General features: G+C 41.8%; 1 protein-coding gene across 2 annotated transcripts in view; it reads left to right on the top strand.

Moving 5' to 3' along the window:
- The first annotated feature begins 238 nt into the window (after positions 1–238).
- OSMR (oncostatin M receptor) overlaps positions 239–27,034 on the top strand; it is a 55,714-nt gene continuing 28,918 nt past the window's right edge. Inside the window, exons 1-5 of one of the 2 annotated variants that reach the window (XM_006139478.4) lie at positions 239–562; positions 9,095–9,181; positions 14,911–15,074; positions 18,771–18,939; positions 23,380–23,667. In XM_006139478.4, coding sequence (XP_006139540.2) covers positions 9,112–9,181; positions 14,911–15,074; positions 18,771–18,939; positions 23,380–23,667 — 691 coding nt within the window. In that variant the 5' untranslated portion in view covers positions 239–562; positions 9,095–9,111. Of the gene's footprint in view, positions 563–9,094; positions 9,182–14,910; positions 15,075–18,770; positions 18,940–23,379; positions 23,668–27,034 lie in introns of those variants that run through there. The other variant, XM_075932515.1, reaches the window with a different exon arrangement.

Here is a 27,034-nt window from a genome sequence, read left to right as displayed (position 1 = left end):
CCTGGTCATTATTGCTGACCCCAAATGTTCAAAAATCATGAGATTGGTTTTAAAATCCCACAATAATGTGAAATAATAGATTGAGGGTTTTTTTTATTTGCCTTTTGCTTTTTGAGCCTTTAGGGTGCGCTAGGATCATGTTTTGAAGCTTTTTCCATAGCCACAAGGGCTAGAAACTGTTTTTCAGTAAGAATGAAGTCTGAAATCACATATCCACTTGACTCCAGAAGTTGAGGCTTTAAGGAAAACAATAATTATCACAACAGCCATAGCAGATAGCAACACGGCATCAGCTACTCCTCCCTGTGTTTCTCCCAACCCTTGCAACTCTCACAGAACAGCATTAGTTTACAAGTTTCCTTTGGCTGCTGTTCATACATTTTCCTGAGGGAAGAGAGAGTGAGAGGAGGAAAACAGGAAATAAGAGCAGAGTTGAGAGCCAGTGAGCAGCAGAAAGAAGGAGTAAGCCGGGAGAAAGGATAAAGAAATCAGCAAAGTGGAACTAAATGACAAAAAATTGCAGAAGAGAGACTTAAAGGGGGGAAAACTCAGCTGAAACCCGGTAGGTGTTTGTTTTAGTATGTAATCTTTAATGGTTTTATTTTATTTTTTTTTGTAAGGGACAGGAATTTTAGAATAACGTCCCATACTTTGGAAACTATTAGCATTTTCTTTAGTTCCTCATCGGTTGCAGTTTCTTTATTTCTGTCATCTGTCTCCAAGCTCTCTCTCTCTTTTTTTTTTAAATAATTCCTTCATTATCATGCTCTCATTTTGATGCTTGATGGTCCTTGAGTCAGGATTGAAAAGGAGTGAGCAGGGATTGGTATAAGTAAAGCAATGTTGCTGTTAAAGGTCTCTTCCCATAACCACTGGAGGAGAGGGAGAAGGTAACATGGTTTGAAGGGGAAGATATTGAAAAAGTTGGTGAATTGTTAGCTGTGCCTAATAGCAACATTCCCCTCTACAAATGAATCCTGATCCTACAAACTCTTCCTCCTCAGTTGACCTGACTCATATGAATTGACTTTACAGTATCAGGTCTTAAGAGACTTGAAGAGAGGTCCTTAAAATTGATCAGAGAAGCTGAAAAGAGAGCAAACCTTTTAAAGACTAGTGGAACCTTGGAACCGGAGTCCTTAGATGGTGTAAAATGTCATACCTGTATTGAAACCAATACAGCCACACTGATTTGCACCAGCTAAAGATCTAGTTTGGGGTGTTGAAATGTCCAGAAGAAAAATGTACGTAACTAAAGATAAGGAAAAGAATAGTTGGCAAGGAGTCAGTTAGGCTTATATGTATTTCTAATTTTAGTGCAGATGTGAAAAATACATTTGTTCATACCTTCAAATTCCTGTATATTGCACTATGGAATTTTTTTTTTTGAAAAACCCACAATTTAGTAAAATAGTTATTTATGGATTTAATGTTTTACTGGTAAAATTTAGCTACATAGGCATCTTTTGGCAGACACAAAATTAAGCCATAAATGTAATTTGAAGAAACAGATTTTCTCTACAAAAAATCTCAAATTAGCAGTAATCTGTAAAGTAAAAGACTATGGAAACAGGGCCTGATCTTCATTTATAGTACAGTAAAGGAATTTACAGGACTCTGGCACTGAGTCTTAAAGTGGGTTTCATTTTACATCCATTAATGACTGCATCATGTTGCTACAGTACAGTGGTTTAAAACAGTTTTATAGTATAAATAAATCAATCTAGTTTATTAAATCTACACATATAGAGCCTGGTTATGCTGAGCCTTACTCCACTACGGGATTGCTTGAGCAGTAAGCACTACTCTGCATGACTGAAGTCACAGAAGCTATCCCAAAATATGATGCTAGCTTTTTAATCTAATCTCACAATGATAAGATTGGATTCCCCAAGTGGTATGAAATATTTGGTTGAACTATCAGAATTTACTATCAGCTCATTATTTCCAAATATGCAATTATTTGGATGACTAAAGTAAATGGCAAGGGCAAAGTATGCAAATTCCAAGTCTGCCTTATTTGGAACACTTGAGTGTGACTGCTTTGATGGGTTCTGCAGAATTAAACAGGCATTCCAGTGAACTCATTACCAATAATTCACGACTTGGGCAGTAGCTCTCAACTAGGGATTAACTGATTAAAGGTAGGGCAAGGTGGGGGCGGGGAGCAGCCCCTGCCTGTAGTGCTCCCCACCAGCGGCGGATTTAGAGCAGGGCGAGCAGGCGGCTGCCCTGGCCCCCGCGCTTGCCGAGGCCCCGCGCATGCGCCTTGGCACCACGGCGCATGCGCTGTGTCAAGGGGGGGCCGCGAAATTTTGCTGCCCGGGGCTCCGCGGCGCTGCCCTGGGCCTCGCGGCGCTCTCGTCCGCCCCTGCTCCCCACCCCCACCCTGCGGGGCTGGAGCAGCCCCCCTGCCCACAGCAGGCTGCTCCAGCCCTCCCTGGTTAACCTTAACTGGTAAGGTTAACTGGCTAAACCGTCACATCCCTAGTCTCAACTGATTTATCATTATGCGGAAAGTGCTACCTTGACTCAATGCCCTCTGCCCAGAGGCCACCCCTCAAAGTAGTGCCAGGACTGGGGAGCAGGAGACCTGACCTCAGATCCTACTGCATGGGGACCCCGACCCTCGGGATGGGGGCACAGCTAGATCCCCACTGCCTGGCTCTCAGACCACACTACTTGTGGGACTCTCAGGATTCCAACCCCAGACCCAGCTGGGACGGCATAGCCTGCTGTACAGGGCCAGGTATCAGTTGTCTGCCCATACTCTGCCAGGACCTTGGATCTTGCATTCCCTCCCATTCTCAAGCTCCCACCCAACATTCTCTCCTGCACCCAGACTCCCATTCCAGAGCCTGGACTCTCCTCACTTGCCCCCACCCTGGTGCCCACATCTTGCACCCAGCTCCATCCCTGAGCCTGCACTCCCAAACCTCACAGAGCAGCACCCCTTCCACAGCCACATTCTATACCAAAGCCCTTGGGGGAATCAAAGGGGAGGGGAGTTGGACCTGATCTAGGCAACAGCAAAAATTCTACAAACCTGCTGTCCTTCTGTGGGTCCAGCAGCAGCCGACAGCACAGAGCCCATGGCCTTTAGCACAGAGCTGAGTTGAAACTGCCACCTCCCTGCAGCTGCTGGCTGCACAGCTGCCCCCTGCTACTCTGGAGTTCTCCAGACCTGCTGCCTCTTGGTGAGGATGGGTTAGATGCAGGAGTCTGTGGGTGGAGGGGCCAGATGAGGGATGGGATTGGGGCCTGCCGGAGTCACTGTGGAGCCTGCAGGCAAGGGGGCTGAATGGAGGCTATTGGTGGGGGCTCCCGGAGCAGACGTTGACCCGCGGGTGAGTGATGGGGCTGGCCGCAGTTCACCCAACTGCTCTTTCACCACTCACCCCCATCTGTGCTTCTTGCCTGCTCCTCTGAGGCTGCAGGAAAGAGTTGGTATGTGCAGACATTTGTAACTGCTGGAGTGCCTGTATATGCTTTGACTGACCACTTACCTGTATGTCTTGTTTCAAGTTCCTTGTTTTGGGATAGCTGCTCTAGGATGGACCAGACAGTAACAGGTGCTGAAGTTAACGTTCTTCCATCTGGGTTAGTTCAGAATCTGGACCATTTGCCCAATACAATGGTTATAAAAGCTGCTTTGCAAACAATGGGTGAAGATCTATGCTCTGTGCTCTAGAAAGGGGTAGCCTTGACTGCACATTTTTACACTCTTAAATGCACTGCTGTGAATGTTGCTCCATTGCTCTGCTTATGATTATTTTTATGAAGTAAATGATTGACAATAATTGATATTAATCATGGGGTAGTTTGTTTACTACAGGTATTTGCAGTTTTGTATAAATGAAGATTGAATGTTTACTGCTCTGTGGAAGATACTGGAGTCAAGGCATGACACATAGCTATATATTTTACATACTAAGAATTCTTTTTCTTGCCTATTTCTTAATAAAATGTTAGTTGTTTAAATGTTTGTGTTTTGTTTTTAAAGTGGTTAATAGCCTTCTTTCTAGTAACTGGTTAATGAACTACAATCACACACAAATATGATCAAACATAATATTATATTAGATTGTTATAATGTTGAATAGTGCTGAATGATGCAGCTAGCTCAGGAATATATCTATATCTATAATGACACATAGAAGGGAATAAAATATTGCACCAGCCATTTTTAATATGTAAGTGATAATACAAAATGATTTAGAGCATTTCATCAGTGGACTGATACTGCACCTGAATGGAATGAGGTAGTCCATTTGCATTCATTTTTAGAAAGCAGTTTAAAATTTCATTGTTGACCAAACAGTTTTTTAAAAAATATAAAGCAGTCTAGGCAAATGGCCTGATATTGCAGTTTTTATTTAGTTAAAATTCCAAGTGAATTTAGAATAATAGAACCATAGAGTTAAAAGGAACTGCAGGGGTCATCTAATCTAGTCTCTTGCCCTCATGCAGGATTTGTTGTGTGGATACTATCCAAGACGGATGGCTATCCAGTGCTTTTTGAAAACCCCTAGGCTGTGTCTACACTGGCATGAATTTCCGGAACTGCTTAAAACGGAATACTATTCCGTTTTCAGTTTTTCCGGAAAAGGAGCGTCTACATTGGCAGGCTGCTTTTCCAGAAAAGCGTCTGTGACCAATGTAGACGCGCTTTTCTGGAAAAGAGCCCTGATTGCCATTTTCGCGATCGGGACTTTTTTCCGGAAAAGACTACTGGGCTGTCTACACTGGCCCTTTTCCGGAACAGTGTTCTGGAATAAGGACTTATGCCCGAGCAGGAGCAGAATAGTTTTTCCAGAATAGCGGCTGATTTTGTACAGTAGAGCGTCGTTGCTTTTCCGGAAATTCAAGGGGCCAGTGTAGACAGCTCGCAGCTTATTCCGGAAAAGCGGCTGATTTTCCGGAATAAGTGGCCCAGTGTAGACACAGCCCTAGTGAAAAAGATCGCACAACTTCCCCAGTTTGTTCTATTGTCTTACCATTCTTGCATATAGGAACCTTTACTTAGCTGGTCTAGGACATCAAAGTTAAAAGAACAGAAGTCCAAACAAATGCAAATGGGATCTCTCTGCCCTTCATCCGCATGCTAGTTGAAAGGCATGAAATCTGTAATAGAGAGAGACTCTATCAGATTTTTCAGGGGGTAGCTGAGTAAGTCTGACAGGATAAACTTTAAAATCAACAAAAGATCGGGTAGCACTTTATAGACTAACAAAACGTGTAGATGGTATCATGAACTTTCATGGGCACAGCCCATTTCTTCAGATAACTTCTGTCATCTGAAGAAATGGGCTGTGCCCACGAAAGCTCATGATACCATTTACATGTTTTGTTAGTCTTTAAAGTACTACCAGACTATTTGTTGTTTAAGCTTATCCTGTACAGACTAACTCGGGTACCCCTCTGAAACTTAAGCACATCAGCAGTCTTAGAAACTTAAAATTAAACATGCACTTAAGTTCTGTTCTAGATAGGAGCTAACACACTCACCATAATTTATAGGATCAAGCTCACTTATGACAACCACAAACACACAGACATACACTGCAATTAGAAAGTAAAAATGATCTTGGTCTTTATCTGTAAAGACCAAGGGGTCAATCGGTTAGTTCTTACGAGTTAACCTTACAATAAACAAATCACTGAAGCACAACTAAGTTGGGACCCAAATATGGGTCGTCATTACATTTCAAAAGGATCTCCACGTGTCTCCCCAGGTGGCTCTGCTCCCCATTCCTCCTCCCCCATTTTTTAATTGCCTTAGGTCACCAACTCTTCCTGAATTGTTAAAATGGGTCCCTATCTGGAAAAGGTTGACAACCGCTGGCTTAAAGTTAAGCATGTACTTAAATGCCATGCTTAATCACTTCTAGGATATCATAGAATCATGCCCATAAGTAGCAACAATTAGTTTGCTTCACCAACAGCAATCAGAATAATTAATTTAGACTAAACCCTACAAATCACTATATGACAAGACTCTCACTGGGTTTAATTTTCTGCAAATAGATTCCAGAATGAACAGGGAGTAACACGTCTGAAATAAACAGTTACCTTGGCATGAAAGTGTTGCAAATGCAAACAGTCTCAACACCACTGACTTTAAATATTTTTCCACTAAATAAGGAGAGAAAGATCTTCCTTTCTGTACTTCTTTGGTATAATTGAAATAAAATCCATTAAATAGACTGTTGTCTGAGGTTTAATTACTTTGAAAGAATTCTGCTATTTATGTATTGTACTTACACGGCAGAGACCATCCATTAGTTTATGAGAAAAGGCTCAATTCTGTAATCTGTATTTGTGCAAAACTCATATGAATAATTTTCCATTGATCTCTCAAATTAGACCACCTGGAAAAAAATTTCTAAGCTTTTGCAGTGCAAAGAAACTAACTTGCAATAGCCAGCTCTTGCAGTAGTCCTTTGGATATATGTGAGTTCATGCTATGTCTTATAAGTATGGAGATTAGTTTGCCCAAACAGTACAAAAATACACTTTGTGACAAATTAATATATCCATGAATGGTAACATTTTCAACAAATAAAAAATGTGGATATTCCCATTCCTTTGACCCACTTAATTGCCCATCTCATATAAGTACATTCTGTGTTCATTTAAGTATAAATTAAGTATAAATGAAGTCAGTGCTTGTAGCATGAAAAGATAATTGTTCACATTTGGGAGAGTCCACTGAATATGTTGGTACTTGTAAGAATATTTTACAGTGGGTAAGGGAGTGGTTATTCTTGCTTCCCTGATTTAGTGTGGCAAGTTAAACCAAAATTGCTTCTGTCTACCTGTTCTGAAAGTGAAAGATTGTGTAGTTCTGTTCAAAGAGAGTGCAGGGTAACCTGAAAATCCTAGTCCACATTTTCTCTCAATAAAACAAGTTTGAATGTCTAGGGTTGTGTTGCCTCAAATAAGCATGCACTAGCTCCTGTATTTATCTACTGAAAGTTTACTGTAATTTATTATTTTGTAAAGTAGTCCACATGGGGTTTCACATAGCAATTTTCATATTCTGTTCTACCTGGGAAGTCAGCTGGACAAAGCTATAGTTATCAGTTACTTGAGTCTTGGGCATACACAAGAGCAGTGGATTTATGTTGCACACATCCAGACAGACATCTTATTAGCATTCTTAAATCTTATATATCAGAGATGTGTGTGTTCATATTCTTTAGATAGTTTTCCATGGTGGTTGCTACAGTCAGAAATGTACACATTATGGTTAAAACAAAAATTTTACTTGTAACTCCTTATCCGGGAAAAAAATTGGCTGTTATGTTTGCCTTTATGGGAATTAGATGAACAGCAGCATCAAATCAAAATAGCAACTGTTCAATTCCTGCTATTACATGCTGCACTCAAGGGCAGGAGTTCTATGGTTCAATTTTGCCCTGTCAGTAACATGAGTTTGGAATGCAATAGTTGATTCATGCTTTGGATTTCTTCTCTCTGATCAAGGTTTCTTCTTTTTAAATCTAATCCCAACACAAATATACCATAGTTAGCACTTAGAAGTTTTAGTTAGTGAGGAGATTTTGTCCTGATTTTTTTGGTATGTATGGAATGTCAGATGATGATCTAAAACTTAAAACTATGTCATATCATTGACACATAAAAGAGATGGCAACATCAACACCACGATTATCACAGGAACATGAGCATCAGCTAATATTTCACGCTTTATACAATTTTGAAGAAAGCAGAATGCAAATGGGAAGATGCTCTTGACTGAGTGGAAAAGAAGAACTTCCCCAGAGGAGATTTGATTTTGCAAGTTTCCAAGAGCTCATTAAAGCAATTTGGAGTCCTCAATTACAGCTGGCTTAAATCAGGTCCATTGAACATGGGGTTCTATTCATACCTGTCTAGTGATACTAAGGTGGAATAACTGTTTCCTGTGGGAAAATATGTTCTACAGTGACAGTGTAAGGTGTTGCGATTGAGATTGAGATGGGAATTGACAGTGCATTCTCTCATAAAATAAGACTGTCAGAGATTAGGATCCAACCCTGCAAGTCAAAGCAGAATTCCAACTGCTTGTAATGGGAGTTCCAGAGTGTAAAGAAGGTGTACAGCTCAGTCTGTAATGGTTGAGACAAAGCTGTGGGTAATTCCTGGAAAGGCATTTATATCACATTAAAGCAAAGTGTGAAAACAAAATGTTTTAATTTAATTTTAAGTAAGTGCTCTGGGTTTGAAACAGAGCTCCCTGATGTTCATGGGAATCTTTCCACTGACTTCAATGAGCTTTGGCTCAAAACCTGGGTATGGCAGATTTTGTTCTTGGGCTATGTCTACACTGTGGCCTTATTGCAGAAATGATTATGCAAATGAAGCTCGGCGTGGAATATCACTGCACGTCATTTGCATAATTAATAAGCAGCTGTTTTTGCACAAGAGGCTTGTGCACAAAAGAGAGCTGTTTAGATGGCTCCTTTTTGCACAAAACCCCCCTTTTGCGCAAGAGCAGTTCTTCCTCATTTTTTCAGGAAGAATGGCTCTTGTGCAAGAGGCAGTTTTTGGGCAAGAAGGAGCCGTCTACACAGTTCTTTTTTGTGCACAAGCCTCTTGTGCAAAAATGGCAGCTCATGCAAATGAAGCAGAGCAATATTCTACACCGAGCTTCATTTGCATAAGATTTTCCACAAGAAGACTACAGTGTAGACGTAGCCTTGGAGTCGCATGGTATTTTGCAGCTTTGGTGTTCTCTCCTTTCTGAGGGGGAATCTCTCATTCACTTACATACTAGCATATATCTGGGAGATAAGGCGTATGGAGCTGCGGGCAAATATGTGTGTTTATTGATAAACTTATATAAGATTTATTCCTTAAAAGGAAAACTCTTAGCATATTAAAAATAATTTGTGTTAAGTTAGTTTAACGTAATCTTTGATGGAATGTGTAGCTTTTTCCATATAGTATAACCAGATCCAAAAGACAACTAATTTCTTTGTCCTGTTTTTCTTTGTTCATGTTTCCTATATTTAAGTGGTATCAGGCACAGTTTTCTAGCATGAAGTTCAAACTAAAAGAAAGTTTGTTCTTTCATAATTTGTCCTTTCAGGAGAAGGTGGATCACTGATGGATCATTTTGTGCCTCAGACCATACTCTTCTACATGGTGTTGTGCTTCAGGGTACACCAAGGTCAAGGTAGAGATCTGAATATGTACTTTTTATTTTGTAATGAATATATAAAAAAACAACTTTCTCTGTAGAAATTTGGGCTGGCTCATTTCCAGCTCTGTTGTTATGTATCCTATCATGTACTAATAAATCTCTCTCTCTCTTCATTACAGAGGAAGTGAGAGGGTCAAAAGCATCACAGTTCACTTTATAAAATTGCTTTTTGTTAAATCAATAATTCACACTGATATGAAATCAGAGACCTTTACCCATCTACTGCTACTCTGTCTCAGCCAATTTCACTGGATTATTCATCTCCAGTTCACTGCAATCCAGTGCAAAGATTTCACTATTAAGTAATAGTGAACCATTATCAGCAATGCTACTCCATGGATATCCTCTGTATCCATCCATTGTTTCATCTTGTACTTACATTATGAGCTCTCCGTGGGCACAGACCATCAATCTGTTCTGTGTTTGTTCAGGACATAGCACCATGGAGTTTCTATTTTCTTTAGTAACGCAAATAAGAATAAAATAGTCTAAATGGAATAGGCAGACACAGGGTGGAAGAAAGGGCTAGACCGTTAGTGTGAACAAACATGATGTCTCCCAATGGCATGGTAGTTTCGCATTTGTATTTTTAAATTTATTGTTTGCTTTTACCCCGAACAAAGGAAAGCCAACATCTGTGTGTCCCACAGTCAGAGACTCCGAGGGGAAATGTGGCTGGGCCCAGATGTCATCAATGAGAACAGAATAGGGATTGGTCTAGCTGCCAGGAGGCACCAGACTTTCCATATGAGGAGGAAATCTTGGCTCATTTTTGACCATCCTTGTCTTCATGAAGCTGTCCTTTTAAGTTCATTTTGAAACCAGGGTAAAGGACGCTTTTTGAACTTCAGCTATGGGAATTTTTTTCCACTTGTTGTGATTATTGCTCACTCATATATGTCTGCTGGACTTCAAGAGCATAACTTGCTGGACTTGTCACAATAAACAGATATGCCATATGTGGGAACAAGTAGAAAGTCTCAAGCAGACATTGTGCTTTGCCTGTAAATAGTGAAAGTTAAATCAGCCCGTAACCATTTTAATGAAACTTGAACTGTGTTGAGGTGTATACATGCCATTTTAAACAACAGGAGCCCAGCTTCTCTCCTCTTCTCTCCTTTCCTCTGACAGATTGTTAATAGCAATAGCATGTTTTACTTAAGGGTTAAGCTTTGAAAATATCAATCACTGCAGGAACTATAAAGATCAGCACTGTAAACTTGGTGCTTCAAGTCTGGGACCAAAAACTTATTTAGGCCCCTAAGTGGGCAGATTTCAGAGCTGCTGAGTCTCTATAGATGTGTTGAAAAATCTGATTGCTTATTCAGGTGCCTAAATTACGTGCTCAGTGTTGGGCTCCCAAGCCTAAATACTTTGACCATAGTTTTACTAATAACTAGCTAAATATCTGGCATAAGCAAGTGTTTTATACCTTAAAAACATCAGAGCACAAAAATGTCCTAGTTGGAAAGTACTGAGCTAATGATATCCTAAACATGTCAGCCAAAATCTGCATATTGTGGATCTAGCTGAAGGCATGATGCCACGACATCAGTTGTAAGAAAACTGATGTTTTATTTGTATTTTATTTGTTTATATTTTAAATAATAAACATATGCAATGGGACACCCACCGGGCCCTGCACTATGTTATCATCTAATGACACTGCTTACTGCAGAATACATTTTGGTGCTCAGCCTCTACCTAGCTGTGTATCCTGGCATGTCTTCTTATTAATTCTCTTGTGGGCCCTTTCCATCAACACCGTTCAGTTTGTTTCATTGACTGTCAGCATCCAGGGTTTCTAATCTGTGCCATGCAGCTGTCCAAACAAGCTTATTTGAGGCTTTCATATGTGTTGTACATCACCTCTGGTTAATCTCACAAAACTGTGTGGAGCTTTAGCATGATTCTGATCTTGCAAAACCTTGCTTTCCTGCTGGAAGTCTCTTATTCTTATCTTTCCCATACTTGCCATTGAGGGATGCTAGGGGTCCAGCTCTATCCAGCAGCCTTAATGTGATAGTCCTGATATCCTGTAGATCTTCAGGGATTGGGCTCATTCCATCTGGGGAAACACCTTGCTCCCCCTTATTGGAGAAGAAACTCATGTGAGTTCCACAGAATGTTTCTTCCCCATAGCCTCCCTTCCGTGGTTTTTAATCCAAGAAGAGACAGTCTGACCTATAGTAAACATTTTCACAGATCCAGTTGACTTTTCCTTACAGGTACATCTGCCTCTTTTCCTGGAGGGTTCTTCCACTTCTTATGCTTATTAAAAGGAGACCTTGGGATGGCTGATCCCCACTGGAAGGAAACCAGAAACCAGCCTTCTTTCTGTACATATACAGAGATCTATGCCCAGGCACAGTGTATAGTACTCACTGGAAGGGAGTGATGAAGACAGATGGCTATGGTGGCTAGATAATGAGAAGCCAAGGTTAGACAGCGGGATACACAAGCACGAGTAGATCTTTTAATGTATGGTGATTTCCAGTCAATTTCAGCATAAGTATGGATTGTTTTAACCAACTACCATCTTTGCATTGCCACCATGGCTGTGCCCAGCACCATGTTCCTGCTGTGCTAGTGAAGTGCATCCACATGGTGCCGTTCACATGCCAGTGATCTCTCAAGCACTAGTCATTGATTATAAGAGATACCTTGACTGTGCTGAGAAGGCAGGGAGATACAGTGTCATGCCTTCATGTCATGTCTTCATCAGACTCATTGTCATCAGTCTCTAAAATCTCAAGATCATACAGTTAATTTTATAGCTCATTTCATTGGCTCAGTTATTTGGTTCCCTGCCATATGATCCTTGGCAGTGAAGCAAACATCATGCTAAGTTTCACTTCCAGTAAGACCTAAAAATTGCTGTTCATTTTCTCCATTTTGTTAATGAAGTTCGTTCCCAGGCTTTAGATTAGATAATTCTTGTGGCCATTTTTCTCACACTTGAGCTGTTCCAAAATCACTGAGAAGGTTTGGGCTGATACATTGCCAAGGGTATGTTGTGATCATGGCTAATGCAAACTGTTTTACTGATTGCTGCAAGTCTATGACAATCTCTCTTTCACTAGAGGGGACATTGCATACTTTTGTATTGCATAAACCAATTTTCTTCTAACACATCTGTTTTTAATTTGTGTGCACATGTAAATATTTTCTTCCAAAACCTTTTCGATACTAGCAACCATTCCTGATACTCTGACTGTCCAGAGAAACTCTGAATGCTCCTTGAAATACTTGCATTTTGAAAGAAGGCCTGCAAAAGGCACCACCAACCTACCACTTAGTAGTCCCTGGGCTCAGCAAGTCCTATTCCAGCAGTTTTCATGTTGCTCACCCTTAAAGAGCCCTTTAAAAAAGCAACAACAAAAACCCAAAGAGTTTTTAGCAGAGCTAATAATAGATAGGAACATTTGCTAGAAGATGAGATTGATTCTAAATGATTAGCTTTGCAGTATAGAAAACCTCTGTCCATTTATTTAATCTCACTACAGGTTGGGTCCTGTAATTCACCAGAATTGTAATAAAAATCCTAGCTGAATCTGATTCCTAATATCTCATCGTTGGACTTTCCCTTCTGTAATGTGTTGCCTGGAATCATCATCAGTGGTTCTGGCTTTCAGCCTTGAATTTCTCGTAGCTAAAGTAATGGTCTCCGTGCAGCCCTGCACACACGTTATTGCAAAACTATGGACTAAGGCTGTTGTGTGCGTGGGTGTCTTACTCTATACTAGATACCACATTTCAGATTTATAAGCAAAGCTAAATGGGCTGTGCCTAAAACTGCTTCATATTTAACAGCTTACTTAACCTGTCCTGCTCTGTAGCTGGAATGAAATTGCTTGAGAGAACCCTTCAATTTAGTGTGTAACCCTAAGCAACTATTACCACAAGTAGAGAGTTGAATGTTGAGACAATTGGTCTTCAGCTCTTCTGAACCAAACCCAAATCTAACCATAGGCTAGGCCTCGCATAGTGATTGTTTAAAAATATCCACCAAATCTCAACATCCATGTGGTATCAGAGCATTAAAATCCCAACACAATACTTACCAAGACCTTCCAGTCCTGTAAGCCTCCTTTTAACTGGTGTCCTTAGTGTAATGATGCTGTGGGTTACTCTCATCGTATGAGCAGTACTGAATGTTCTTTTACTTAGTGTGATGTGTTTGGCCTAGTCTTATAAAACTGTGATCATCTAAATAGTCTTTGACTGACTGAAAACAAAAACTGACTGACTACATGCATCTGACGAAGTGGGTCTTTGCCCACGAAAGCTTATGCTCCTACACTTCAGTTAGTCTATAAGGTGCCACAGGACTCCTCGTCGCTTTTGCAGATTCAGACTAACACGGCTACCCCTCTGATACTTGAAAACAAATTTGTTCTTCTGCATTGCCTCCTGGATGTGCATAAGGCAAAGCATACTGAATTCTAGCAATTAATCGCTCTAGCGTTCTCTGCCCCGGCAGTGCCAAAGTGCAAACAGACCATATTCTTTAACAGAGTCTAGTCAATATCAACATGTGTGATCCTTAAATTAAAGCAAACAGTTTGAGCATGAGATGCCAGAATGACAACAAAAACTAAGTTTTTAAATTTCAGCATCGTGGCATTTTTGCCATCCTCCATCCCTGCCCCAGCAACCCCCTACTCCCCCCCGCAAAAAAAACAAAAAAACAAAAACCAAATGTCTGCTTGTTGGCCAGACAGTGCCTTGCTTGACCAAAGACTTCAGTGGCAAGGGACCATTTTTAAAAGGGAAGGTGCTGAACCTCTTTGCTCCTGTCCACTTCCACTCCCAGCTGAGGACAAAGCAAAGCACCAGCATATGGTGCCAGCTTTTGGGACCCAGTTGTTGGGTTCTCAACTGCCACCCCATGCACTGGGGGGCTATACTGGCTCTAACTGGGACCCCAGCACATGGGGCTGGCAGCAGAGCCCCTGGTGTGCGGGACGGGAGCCAAGAACCCATCTGGAAGTGCCAACACTCAAAAACCGGTGTATGAGGCAGTAGCAGGGACCCCAGACATGAGGCTGGGAGACTGTAGGTCCCTGCACCTAAGATCCTGCACCTAAGACAGTCTTGGGTCTTCCTGAGATATTTTGGGGGAGACATTCTAACAAAGTGTAACTCAAAGGGTGGTGTATAGCTTCTGGCAAGCTTAGTGCCAGGACTGACCACAAACCTGTCCTTTGCTATACACCAAATACGATAAATCTGCATTATGGATTAAGGGCCCGAAGAATTTATTTTGCATATTACAGCACCTAAATCCCAGATAAACATCAATTTTTACATCACCCTTCCTGCCATGGAAATACAGTACAAGTGTGAGTCTCAGTAGCACATAGGTTGGTTCATCTTTCTTGCGATTTATGATAATGGGGACAAAGTTACACCATAATTAAATGCTTTTGAAAATCCTAGTGCTACCACCCTATTATCACCTTTTTCTTTTAAGGGAAGTGAAGGTTACATGATTTTGTGGGCACAGCAAGTCAGTGTCCAAGCTGGGAGCAGAATTCAGTAGGTCCTGAAATCCAGTTATCCACTCTCAGGATTGTGATGAAAATGTTGCATCAGTCATTTCTCTAGTGACACCAATATCATATGTCATGGGGCAAACTAATTTGATGGATTTAAACAGGGATGAGTATTGATATTTTAAAAATATTTATGTTTTTCAGAATCTCAGGAATTTCTACCTACATTCCTCAATGTTTCCAAGAATTTGCCTCTTCAGCGTTTGTTGGTGGAATGGGATGTTAGTGACTTAGCTCACAAATTGGAACTAGAAATGGTTTTTGACATTCAAGTTAGTCGAAGTGAAGAAATGAATTTTGTCTGGACAGTAAGAATCTTTTAAGAAACAAAATTATTTTAAATATCGTCATGTATCCATACAAGCAAAAATCAAACATTTAGATGTATAAAGCCATGGTTTCATAAGACGTGTCTACATATTTTACTAAGTCCTTGCTCAAATCAACAGTTGCCTATGGAAACAGAACATGTTAAGATGTATCACTGAGATCAAAGTCCATTACTAAGGTTTCCCTCGAGTGCATGAGGATGCCTTCAAGACTCCTCCATACTACTCAACCTCATGTTAGGGATCCCTTTTTAGAGTCTATCCTCCTGGCTGAAGACAAGACAAAACAATTTCTGTCAAAGTTTCTCATAGCTTCTCTCAAGAAACATGAGTCTAGAATGGGGAAACAAGGTTTGGTGCCCTGTAAGTGAGCACACTTCCACTAAGCCATTAAGCCTGACTATTGGCTTGTGAATTCTGTTCCTGTTTTCTTCTGCTTGCCTACTCTAGCTGGCTATTGCCCTTCTTGTTTTCCAGGCTGAGGAAGGAGCAAGCATGGGCCTTAGCAGTGATGCCACTGCTGTCTCGAGGCATCTGATGATTGGATCAATGCATTGGATTTAGGCCCATTTTGGGGAGGAAAAAAATGTTTAATGCCGTGAGGGCAAATAGCTGGTGCTTGGAAGCAGAAATGACAGCCCATTAGTGTAACAATAAAACTAACGAATGCTTCAGTGTAAAATAAATGGCCATTTGTAGCCACCCTTACTTAAAGAATAATAGGCTCATTGCAGTTATTTAGATTTATTTACCATTTAGGACCCAATTCAAATTGCCACTAAATGTAATAGGGAGCTCATTATGTATTATCACTTCCTGAACAAATTGAAGTGATGGCTTATAAAAAAACATGATGCTTGATTTGCCTTCCACTGAAAAGTCTTGTAATCCAAAGTCAGTAGACTGAACTAATAGTTATGACTAATTTCCAACACACAGGGTGAAAGCTTAACATACAAAGTCCATTTGGTCAACACTTGTGTGTCACTACCAGCAGGATATGTTCTTACTACTATTTTATTGTAAAGAAGAAAGTACCATAAGTAATACAATGGATGAGTAATGTAATTCATGCTATTATTATTTTACTAGTGATATAAATGACAAGAGGTTCTGTGGCACCTTAGAGATTAACCAAAATATATATTCTATATTATGATTCTCTAAGGTACCACACTCGATGTTTTTAAAGTTACAGACTAACACGGCTACCCCTCTGAGATGTAGTGATTTAGTTCATATTATAGTTACTATTTAGAACAAAGACTAAAGAATTCCTGTATAATTAAACACTAATATTAAATCATAAAATGCCAGCAAAATCAACAATATCAGTCTCAGGAGCAAAACCATTAAAGGAAGCCCAGGTGTTATCTTATGAACAGAGATAGTGATATTGAGTTCCAGTACTACTAATCTGAGCTATCAGTGGAAGAATGCTGATTTACAGCATCTGAGGACTGGACCTAGTTTCTTGTTTTAAAAAGGTTGGAAGTTTTTTGAGCTGTACATTTGTGGTAGGCAATTACATTATAATACGTACGTGTGTGTATGCGACTTTGAGCCATACTCCTGCACTGCAGCTATGCAGAACTGTAGCACACTAGGGAAAATGCACACCCCCCCCTTAAGAAAACAGAGAACATCAGAATGGCCATACTGGGACAGACCAAAGGTCCATCCAATCCAGTACCCTGTCTGCCGACAGTGGCCAATGCCAGGTGCTGACATCCATCTCCACCTTCTGACAAACAGAGGCTAGGGACACCATTCCTTACCTATCCTGGCTAATGGACTTAACCTCCATCAATTTATCTAGCTCTTTTTTAAACCCTGTTATACTCCTAGCCTTTACAGCCTCCTCAGGCAAGGAGGTCCACAGGTTGACTGTGCGTTGTTTGAAGAAGAACTTCCTTTTATTTGTTTTAAACCTGCTGCCCATTAATTTCATTTGGTGGGCAGGCAACCATGCAGGCAGAGCAATGTTTGCCTGCATGGTTACTCTAGTCCTTGAATTGGGTCTAATCAAAGTAACACGGGGCTATTCCCCATGCCCAGTGTAGACTAGCAAAGATTTCCCCATGTGGTCTCTGTGCGTGTGTAAGGGGTGTATAAGGAATGAGACTGCAAGGAATCTTTCACTAGGCAGGAACCAGCCTCTGATGGGCCCTTCATTAATTTTGCTAGTATGTTACTGTTCCCTTTTGCACAGAATCAAAACTACTGACTTTCTATATAAATGATTCCCTAATCATAGACCTCTTTGCTATCATCAATGTCTTTTTCATTGCGTATTATAGGCAGTCACTATTCTCTTGGCTTCCATAGATAGATACACATCCTTGTAACAATAGTATATTTTAAAATTATTTTTTGCAGATTACAAATAATTTAAATTATTTCCTACAATTCCTTTCGTTACCCATCACATTGTAAGACTTTCAGTTCTCAGAGTCTGAGGACTACAGTCAAATATAAAATTGTTTCTCCACCAATATAGATATGTACATTAGCAGTATAGAGTGAGATAGACAGAAGCCCCCAGATATTCAGAAAACTATCAAGCTATGCCTTCAATGATGGGGGCAATTTAGGGTAACTTCAAGCACAATCAACCTACTGGTCATCTGAAAATGAAATTACTATTTTGGAATAGAGAACCACTGCATGATTCTGATTTTATGTGGACGTAGCTTCACGATTTCAGTGGAATTGCACTGGAAGAGTGGGAATAATGTGATTGCAAATCAAGCCTGCAATCTCGCTAATCGTATGTTTAAATGAGGCCCATAGTTAGACACAAACTTTTCTGAAAATCTGAGATGCAGGATTATAACTGGGATTTTCAAGGAACTATAGGGGACCTGCACACCTCATGTTACCTGGGGCTTTTAGAACCCAAAGCAGTAGTAACTTACCTTTTCTTTTAAGGTGGTATCAGGAATAAATTAATAGGAAGACAGTGCTTCCATTCGATAAGTGATTGATACAAGCAAACATGCTCTTATTTAAAACTGTTTATTAGATAGGAAGCATTGCACGTGCATACACATACACAATCGGAGATGGTTTGGAGTGATTCCTGGCTGGGCTTTCTGAGACCATTTTGCTAACCAGCTGAGTTTAGCTGTCAGCTCCTTGCCTGAAGAAAAGCTCCCTCCGATCACTCTGAAGTATTTACTTTTACCTAATTTTTTTATAGCTAACTTTAACAAAGCACATACCTTATAGTGACTCCTGGTAGGTTAGCACCATACACCCTTTGGTCACCAATTTTTTAAGTTTTAATAGTTTTAAAACATTTTAAATATTTTAGCTATAACAATGTGTCTGGGAACCTAAAACCAAGACATATGCTTAATAATTTGTTGTGCCTTTTTAAATTCTGATCAACAAACTGCAAGCAGACAGCTATCTGATCTTGCCTCACAAAGGCTTAAGATTATTCCTAGCTATGGGATGTTTGGTTTTCATCCGGTAGTGGCTGAACATACAAAATGGCTGACTGGTGTTCTGGAGTACATGCCGGAATGTGAATTCCAACAGCAACTCCTACTGAGCCTATCTTATGTTGTAAAAGCGACACCTAATTCCACACTAAGCATTCCACATATCTTTGTTCACTGTACTCCACCTTAATAGCATGTTTCTCTTTTGTGTGTGTGTATGTTTTAGGAGTATTATAACACAACTCTCAGTAAATTGAATAAAACTCTGCACTGGAGTTGGGATTCAGAATTGCCTTTGGAATGCATGTCCCACTCTGTAAGAATCAGGAGTATGGTGAATGATGAACGATTCTATAAAGTCTGGAGTCGTTGGAGTCACTGGGAAACGGTGTTGGGTAAGCTAAGCAAGACTTTAGACTATTTCCTTGAAGATTTAATGCTGTGGTTTAATGGGCTAGAGTAAAGTCAGTAAAATAGGGGGATTCATGTCAGCAGAGGTTATGCAACATCAGTGGGCCATTTTAGAATGTACTGCTAATACAGGAGAACCTCGTTTATCCAGTTTAATTGGGACCAATGTCACCAATCTGGGCTAGATTGAACAATCAACAATCTGGATAAATTGAAGAATGGGAAAATGTGATGTTGCAATGCCGTCTGGTGGCCACCTTGAAAATCTAGGTTGTTCCCTGCATGCACAGGGCTGGTTAAGTGAAGGTTCTGTACTTGTCTGTACTGTTTCATAGATCCATAGAAACGTTGGACTGGTGAGATCAGCACCTCCTCTGCCTTCCAGCTCCTCCCCCCACAGTACTGTGCCGGGGCAGGGTTAAGTATACCTAAAACATCCCTGTAAAGCTGGGCTTCTCAACTTTTGAAGGCCCAGGGGCCACAATGATACTCATAGCACATGCCGAGGGCCGCCACTTAATTGGTTGCATATGCATACAAATATATATGCAAATAGCTTTTCACACTGACAGGCATGAATACAAAGACTGAGGCAAGACTACACAACACGCAAGTCCCATTTAAGTCAGTTCTGCTGATATTAATAAAATGCAATATTTACCCGATTTCCACAGCACTTTCAATGAGCATTGGCAGTCCAGGAATTTAACTAGTAAAATGCATATCAATAGAAGACCATTTATATTGACTACTTTTTTTATTTTCGCTCCCACCTGCAGGCCGCTTGTTGAGCCCCGCATAAACCCAAACTGCACCGCGGGCCGCAAACAAATGGGCCACATGTTGAGTAGTCCTGTAAAGCGTTTGTCCAACCTGTTCTTAAAATCTCCAGTAGCAGGATTCCACAGCCTCCCTAGGTAACATGTTCCAGAACTTAACAATAGTTTTGGTGTCTCAATCAACATCAAATGTAAAGCCAGTTTTCACAGTGAATGGCCAAACCCTCCAGGCAGTGGACAAGTTCTCCTACCTTGTGCAGTTCACATCAACAATGAAACCGGAATTACCAAAGCAAGTGTGGCTTTTGGCAGACTACATACAAATGGGAATCCAGAGGCATTAGTCTATAAACATAACCAGGGCTTGACAAACTGCGGTGAGAGCTACTCGCTAGCTCTGCACCACGCATGTGCCAGACCGGTGCTGCGCATGAGCACAGCACCGGCGAATGGGGCGCACGGAGCGACTGGCTGAAATCTACTTGCCACAGGTGAGTAGAAACAGTGGTTTGTCGAGCCCTGAACATAACTGAGGTCTACAAAGCCATCATGCTCCCAACTCTGATGCCCGCCTGCAAAACGTGGATGGTGTATAAATGCACAACTGTGAAGTTCCATCACTTTCAAACAGGTGAGGATAAGATGGCAAGACAAGGTTCCAGATAGTGAGATTCTCCTATAGACAGCTACTCCAAGTCTACTTACTCTGTTGATGGAATCACAGATGAGATGGGCAGGCCACCAGAATGTCAGATGAACAACTGCCAGAGATCCTTTAAGGTGAACTAAAGCAAAGAAAGTGCTTTCAGAGAGGACAGGAGAAATGTTTCAGAGACTTCCTGAAGTTAATCTTTGAGCCATTTCAACATTGACTCAGTTTTGAGAAGATCTCACTCATGATCATTCTGTCCAGTGAAGTGTCTTCCATTCTCTGTGAGCAGATAGCTACTGAGGCAGACCAGAAACACTAACTCTCACAACAGCATTATGTCCTCTAAGTAACCCATAGTAGCTTCTCTTGCTCAGTTCACCACAGAGGCTATGTCTACACTGGCCCCTTTTCCGGAAGGGGCATGTTAATTTCAGCTATCGTAATAGGGAAATCCGCGGGGGATTTAAATATCCCCCTCGGCATTTAAATAAAAATGTCCGCCGCTTTTTTCCGGCTTTTAGAAAAGCTGGAAAAGAGCGTCTACACTGGCCCCAATCCTCCGGAAAAAGCGCCCTACTTTTTCAAAGTAGGAATAAGATCCTCCGGAAAAGGGCGGAAAAAAGCCGGAAAAAAGCGGCGGACATTTTTCTTTAAATGCCGCGGGGGATATTTAAATCCCCCGCGGATTTCCCTATTACGATAGCTGAAATTAACATGCCCCTTCCGGAAAAGGGGCCAGTGTAGACGTAGAGAGTTCAAAGCTCAAATTACTCTAATCAACCACTCCTGTGTTCTCAGAAACCAAATGAATCAGTGATGTCATAGCAATCTTTAAACTCAAAGGACAAACTATAACATCCTTATAAAAGTTTTCCCTGATATCTTCCTTGTTGCAATCTAGAACGATTACTTCTTGTCCTTCCTTCTTTGGGTATGGAGAAAAATTGATCACTGTCTTCTTTGACAGATTTGAAACCAGATATCAGGTTTCCCCTCAGCCTTCCCTTCACTGGAATAAACATGTTGGCTGCGTCTACACTGGCCCCTTTTCCGAAAGGGGCATGCTAATTTTAAACTTCAGAATAGGGAAATCCGCGGGGGATTTAAATATCCCCTGCGGGTTTTAAATAAAGATGTCCGCCGCTTTTTTCCAGCTTGTAGAAAAGCCGGAAAAGATCCGGCTTTTCTAAAAGCTGGAAAAAAGCGGCGGACATCTTTATTTAAATCCCGCGGGGGATATTTAAATCCCCCGCGGATTTCCCTATTCTGAAGTTTAAAATTAGCATGCCCCTTTCGGAAAAGGGGCCAGTGTAGACGCAGCCGTTTAGTTTTTTCAATTTTTCCTCAGTTCTCTAGTAAGTTTCAATACAGACTTATCATCTTAAATAGTTTCTCACGGACTTGTGTCTGGCAGTCATAATTAATACCACAGATTTACCTGGCATTGCTTGGGTCCTTAGCTCAGTTTTTGTTTTTTGGAAAGTAAATTAAAAATGCCTGTGCTTCAGTGAAATTGTTGCTCTGGTGTGGGGCTGGGTACGAGGGGTTCAGTATGCAGGCTGCCTCTGAAAAGAGAGGACTACTCCAGCCCTCTCTCACCACAGCATCTTGGAGCCAAGTGAGAAGCACCTCTTTATGGTTGCTGCTGCTCCAGCAGGCACAGCCAGGAGAGGAGTGTATGTCTCCCAGCTGGGGTAAGTCCAGGTTTATCTACCCCTTGTAATCCTCAGCCAGAGTGAGGAATGTACACTTTATCCTCATTCAGTGAAGAAAGGGAACAGCCAGCTATGTCCCTATATGAATCCTGGGGAGTGTTTAGCCCTCCCTAAAGGACTCTTGAAGGATCAGAGGCTTGGGACTAAAGCAATCCTAGCTATAGGGATTCACCCCCATCCAGCACCTTTCATCTGCTTGGTGATTGTGTCTCTTCTGTATGTTTTTATGAGAAGCAATCCCATTATAGACACATCCCATTTTCCTGGCACAATAAAACTGTTATCCTGCTTTAAGTTATGATAAGAGGAAGCTGCATACCAAATTTGATAATCCAGCTCTTACCCTTTAAGAGGAGTTTGTGAAGAAATGGACAGACAAAGTCTCTCAAATCTATAGTAGATTAAGGAGAAAAGACACTAATAGTAAGCCAACTAGTTACATCACTTTTGAGTGAACTTCTGTGAAGTGTATTAATAGAACCCAGGAAAAATTGGCTACATAAAAGGAAGTGATTATACTCTTTCAGAATGCCTGTTTTCACTGGAACAGCATAGTTTTTGGTGAATTAAGATGGTATTTTAAAAAGTGTTTTGGAAGGATGACTAAACAATTTAGTTAAGGAACTGCTGTCTGCACTGGTTAAGATTCACATAAGTCCTGCTTATATTTAGAGAATAGAAATGTTACCAAATGTATCAGGAGAAGCACCGAGCCCTTACCTTGCATCTTATCAGATAAAAAGCCCATCAAAACTCACCTCTTTAATGAACAAAATCATCTTTTGTTCTTGTTAGACTGAAGCCATAAGGCATCCATTTTTGAATTAAGGTTGATCCCTGTCCAAACACCATTTCCTGGTCAAAAAGGAACAAATGTTAACTCCTAGCATCCCAGCTTCCCTTTCAAATCCATCTATCAATGGGAGTCTTGCCATTGATTTCATTGTGTTCTGGATCAGGTCCTGGTGTGAAATCCATCTGTGTACACAGGCTCAGGCATCACTTACATTTTGTAAGGGTTTAAATAGGACTGAAGTGGGAGAATGAGGTGTAAAAATAGATGTTTGCATGTGGAAAGTTGAGGTGCAATTACCAGATGTGTGCAAATGCCCGATTTTGCATTCAAAGTCAAAGGCATTTACCGTGACCCTCATATTGAAAACTTGCCCCTAGTGCTTTCTCAGCTAACTAATGAAGGGGTAGAGTGTTCACAAAAGACTTCCACAGCATAAAGAAAGAAGATTCAAATTAAACCATTTATTCTTTTGTATCTTGCAGGGTTAGATACTTCAGATGACAGCACACCATACATCTTCCCCGAAGAGAAAGTTGTAGAAGAGGGCTCCAATGTCACTTTTTGCTGCATTGGAGGCAAAGATAATAAAATAGAATATTTTTTGTTTAATTCCAATGATTATTACTACCCAGCCTCCAACACAAGCCAGAGGAACCTGGTGATTACAGTGAGTAAGGTGTTGACTGCAAAAGTGCCTGGCATTCCTGCCATTTGCAGCTTCTCTAGTAAAGGAAACAAAAAGTACGGAGCAACACTTCTCTTTGTGGGCAGTAAGTGCACACTTTGCTTTGGGTCTCTTTCTAGGTGGGGTTTTTCTATAATCACTTGTAAAGTTCAAGGGGGGGGTTCTCAGTTGTGATATTACTCTGGTGGCCTCCATGGAGCCATGCCTGTTTACACCAGCTGAGGGTCAGCCTCTTTCCTCCCCCCCCCCACTGTGTGCCCCTGACTAACGCATGCCAGAGAAGAAAGGTCTGTTTTCAAGTGTAGAGAGTGCAAATAGATTGACTAAAAGACTGATTAATGCTTTAACAAACAGATGAGTCCAGGAGTTTAAATGTGTAACTTTGCTAGACACTAAAATTCATGGATTAAATAGAGACACTGAATTTATGATTTATTACAGCAGTCTGTAGCACCGGGATGGGGAGCCTTTTTCTATCAGAAGTCAATGGCTTGCAGAAAAAAAGCAGTTGGGGCCACACTCAGCCACACAGGGAAAGCAGAGACTTAGGGCTTCCCCTATACTCTGGGGTTGGGCCAGAAATAAGGAGTTTGGGATGTAGGAGGGGACTCCTGGCTGGGTCAGGAGGTTGAGGGGCGAGGGCAGCGAGGGCTCTGTCTGGGGGTGTGGGCTCTGGGATGAGGCTTTGGCCAAAGGGTTTGGGGTACAGGAGGGAGTTCCATATTGGGCCCAAGGGGTTTGGAATGCAGGAGGGGGGGTTCCTCAGGACTGGGGTGGCTGGTTGGATTTGTGGGGAAAACTCAGGGTTGGGGTGTAGGTCTGGGAGGGGGCTAGGGTGCAGGTGGGGGTTCCAACCTGGGGTAGGGGGTTGGAGTACAGGAGGGGATGAGGGCTCTGGACAAGCGGTTCTTACCTCAGGTGGCTCCCAGTCGGTGGTACAGTGGGGCTAAAGCAGGCTCCCTACCTACCCAGGCTCCTGGATGCAGTCCTCATGTCCAGCCTCCATGCTGAGGTGCACACAGCCCAGATGGCTCTATGTGGTGTGCACAGTCCATGCCCACAGGCACCACCTCCACAGTTCCCGTTGGCCATGGTTTGCAGCCAATGAAAGCTGCAGAGCTGGTGCTGGGGGCGAAGGTAGCATGCAAAGCTTCCCTGATAGTGGACATGTTAGCAGCTTGATAGCCCCTCTGCATAGGGACATGCTGGCAACAACTCCAGTTCCATGGAGAAGTGGGGGTGCTGAGGCTCAGGGCTTCTAGCTTCTAGTTGGCATGAGCAATCCCCACTCCTGCTACAATCCATTAACAATGCCCTTGTAGCAACCTTTCACCCCCGACTTCACTTTGAACAGTCCCTTGAAATATGCATCAACTGCTTATGCTAAGCAATCTGTCCTCACTGGTATTTATTTAGCTGTGACACTGAGTCTATTTCCCAAGATATGTCTGCAGTACAAATTACTTTGGTAAATATTGCATTGCTTAGGAGTGTGTATAATCCATACCCGAATGACAAAGGTTATTCCGAGTTAAGCACTGGTGTGGTCAGCTCTTTATCAGATACAGCTACTGCCTTTACTGAGGCAGGAGAATTAAGCTGACAGGAGAGCTCTGTCTTGTCAATTTAAAGCAGTGGTCTCTGACCTTTTTATACCAGAGATTACACTTTGATTTTAAGGGCAACCCAGGATCTACCCTGTCCCTTCCCCAAGGCCCCGACCCCTCCCTCAAGGCCCTGACCTGCTCATTACAATTGCCCCCATCACTTGCTCTCCTCCACTCTCACTTTCATCTGGCTGGAACAGAGATTTGGAGTTTGGGAGGAGGTGCAGGCTCTGGGCTGAGGCTCAAGGGTGTGGGTGCAGGAGAGTGTGAGGGGTGCAAACTCTGAGGGAATTTGGGTGCAGGAGGAGGCTCCAAGCTGGGGCAGAGTGAAGGGGTTCAGGAAAGGGTATGGGGTGCTGGCTCTGAGGGAGGAATCAGAGCAGGGGAAAGAGTGTGGGGTGAAGGAAGGGGTTGAGGTACAGCCTCCCAATGGGCCTTGGTGATGTGGCTATAGTGTAGATATACACAAAGCTCCTGAGGTCTGAGGATAAGCTGAGAAGTTGGTTCACTAAAAGATATTACCTTGCCCACCTCGTCTCTCTACAATCCTCGGACTTGTGACCACAACACTGAATTAACAGCCATAGGCAAGCTGGATGAGATAATCTCTTTTATTGGATGATCTTGGGGACAGAGACAAGATTTCAAGCGTACAGAGCTCTTCTTCATGTCAAATTTGGTCAGCTAAGAATTTAGCCTCATTGTGCATAAGGTCAGCATAGAACAAAGCTTTCCCCCTACCCAGTACAGGAGTAGGTTTTAAGCTGGGCTATATCCTAGCCTTTGGCGGGATCATTATTTTATATAAATAAAATGTTTGAGATACAGTGATCGTGAGGGGTACAGTGCGAGAAGTATGGGTAATAAGCAGGAAGAACTGGAATTCCTAACAAATAAATACAACTATGACATCATTGGTATTACAGAAACCTGGTGGGATGGGACGCATGATTAGAATGTTGGTATGGAAGGATACGGCTTGCTCAGGAAGGACAGACAGGGAAAAAAGGGAGGAGGGGTTGCCTTGTATATTAAAAATGTACACACTTGGACTGAAGTGGAGATGAACGTAGAGAGTCTCTGGGTTAAGCTAAAAGGGGTAAAAAATGAGGGTGATGTCATGCTAGGAGTCTACTACAGGCCACCTAGCCAGGTGGAAGAGGTGGATGAGGCCTTTTTTAAACAATTAACAAAACTATCCAAAGCCCAAGATTTGGTGGTGATGGGGGACTTCAACTATCCAGACATATGTTGGGAAACTAACACAGCGGGGCACAGACTATCCACTAAGTTTCTGGACTGCATTGGAGACAACTTTCTGTTCCAGAAGGTAGAAAAAGCTACCAGAGGAGAAGCTGTTCTGGATTTGATTTTAACAAATAGGGAGGAACTAGTTGAGAACTTGAAAGTGGAAGACAGTATGGGGGACAGTGATCATGAAATAATAGAGTTCATGATCTTAAGGAAAGGTAGAAGGGAGACCAGCACAATTGAGGTAATGGATTTCAGGAAGGCAGATTTTGATAAGCTCAGAGAACTTGTAGGTAAGGTCCCATGGGAAGCAAGACTGAAGGGAAAAACAACTGAGGAGAGTTGGAAGTATTTCAAAGGGACGTTGTTAAGGGCCCAAAAGCAAACAATTCCGCTGTGTAGGAAAGATAGAAAATATGGCAAAAGACCAGCTTGGCTTAACAAGGAGATCTTGCACGATCTCAAAATAAAAAAGGAGTCCTATAAAAAATGGAAACTAGGACAACTAACAAAGGATGAATATAGGCAAGCAACACGGGAATGCAGGGGCAAGATTAGAAAGGCAAAGGCACAAAATGAGATCAAACTAGCTAC

Source organism: Pelodiscus sinensis, chromosome 6 (assembly GCF_049634645.1).
Source record: "Pelodiscus sinensis isolate JC-2024 chromosome 6, ASM4963464v1, whole genome shotgun sequence".
Taxonomy (NCBI): Eukaryota; Metazoa; Chordata; order Testudines; family Trionychidae; genus Pelodiscus; species Pelodiscus sinensis.
The sequence above is the reverse complement of the archived record's forward strand: the minus strand, read 5'-3'. Positions and strand labels throughout refer to the sequence as shown.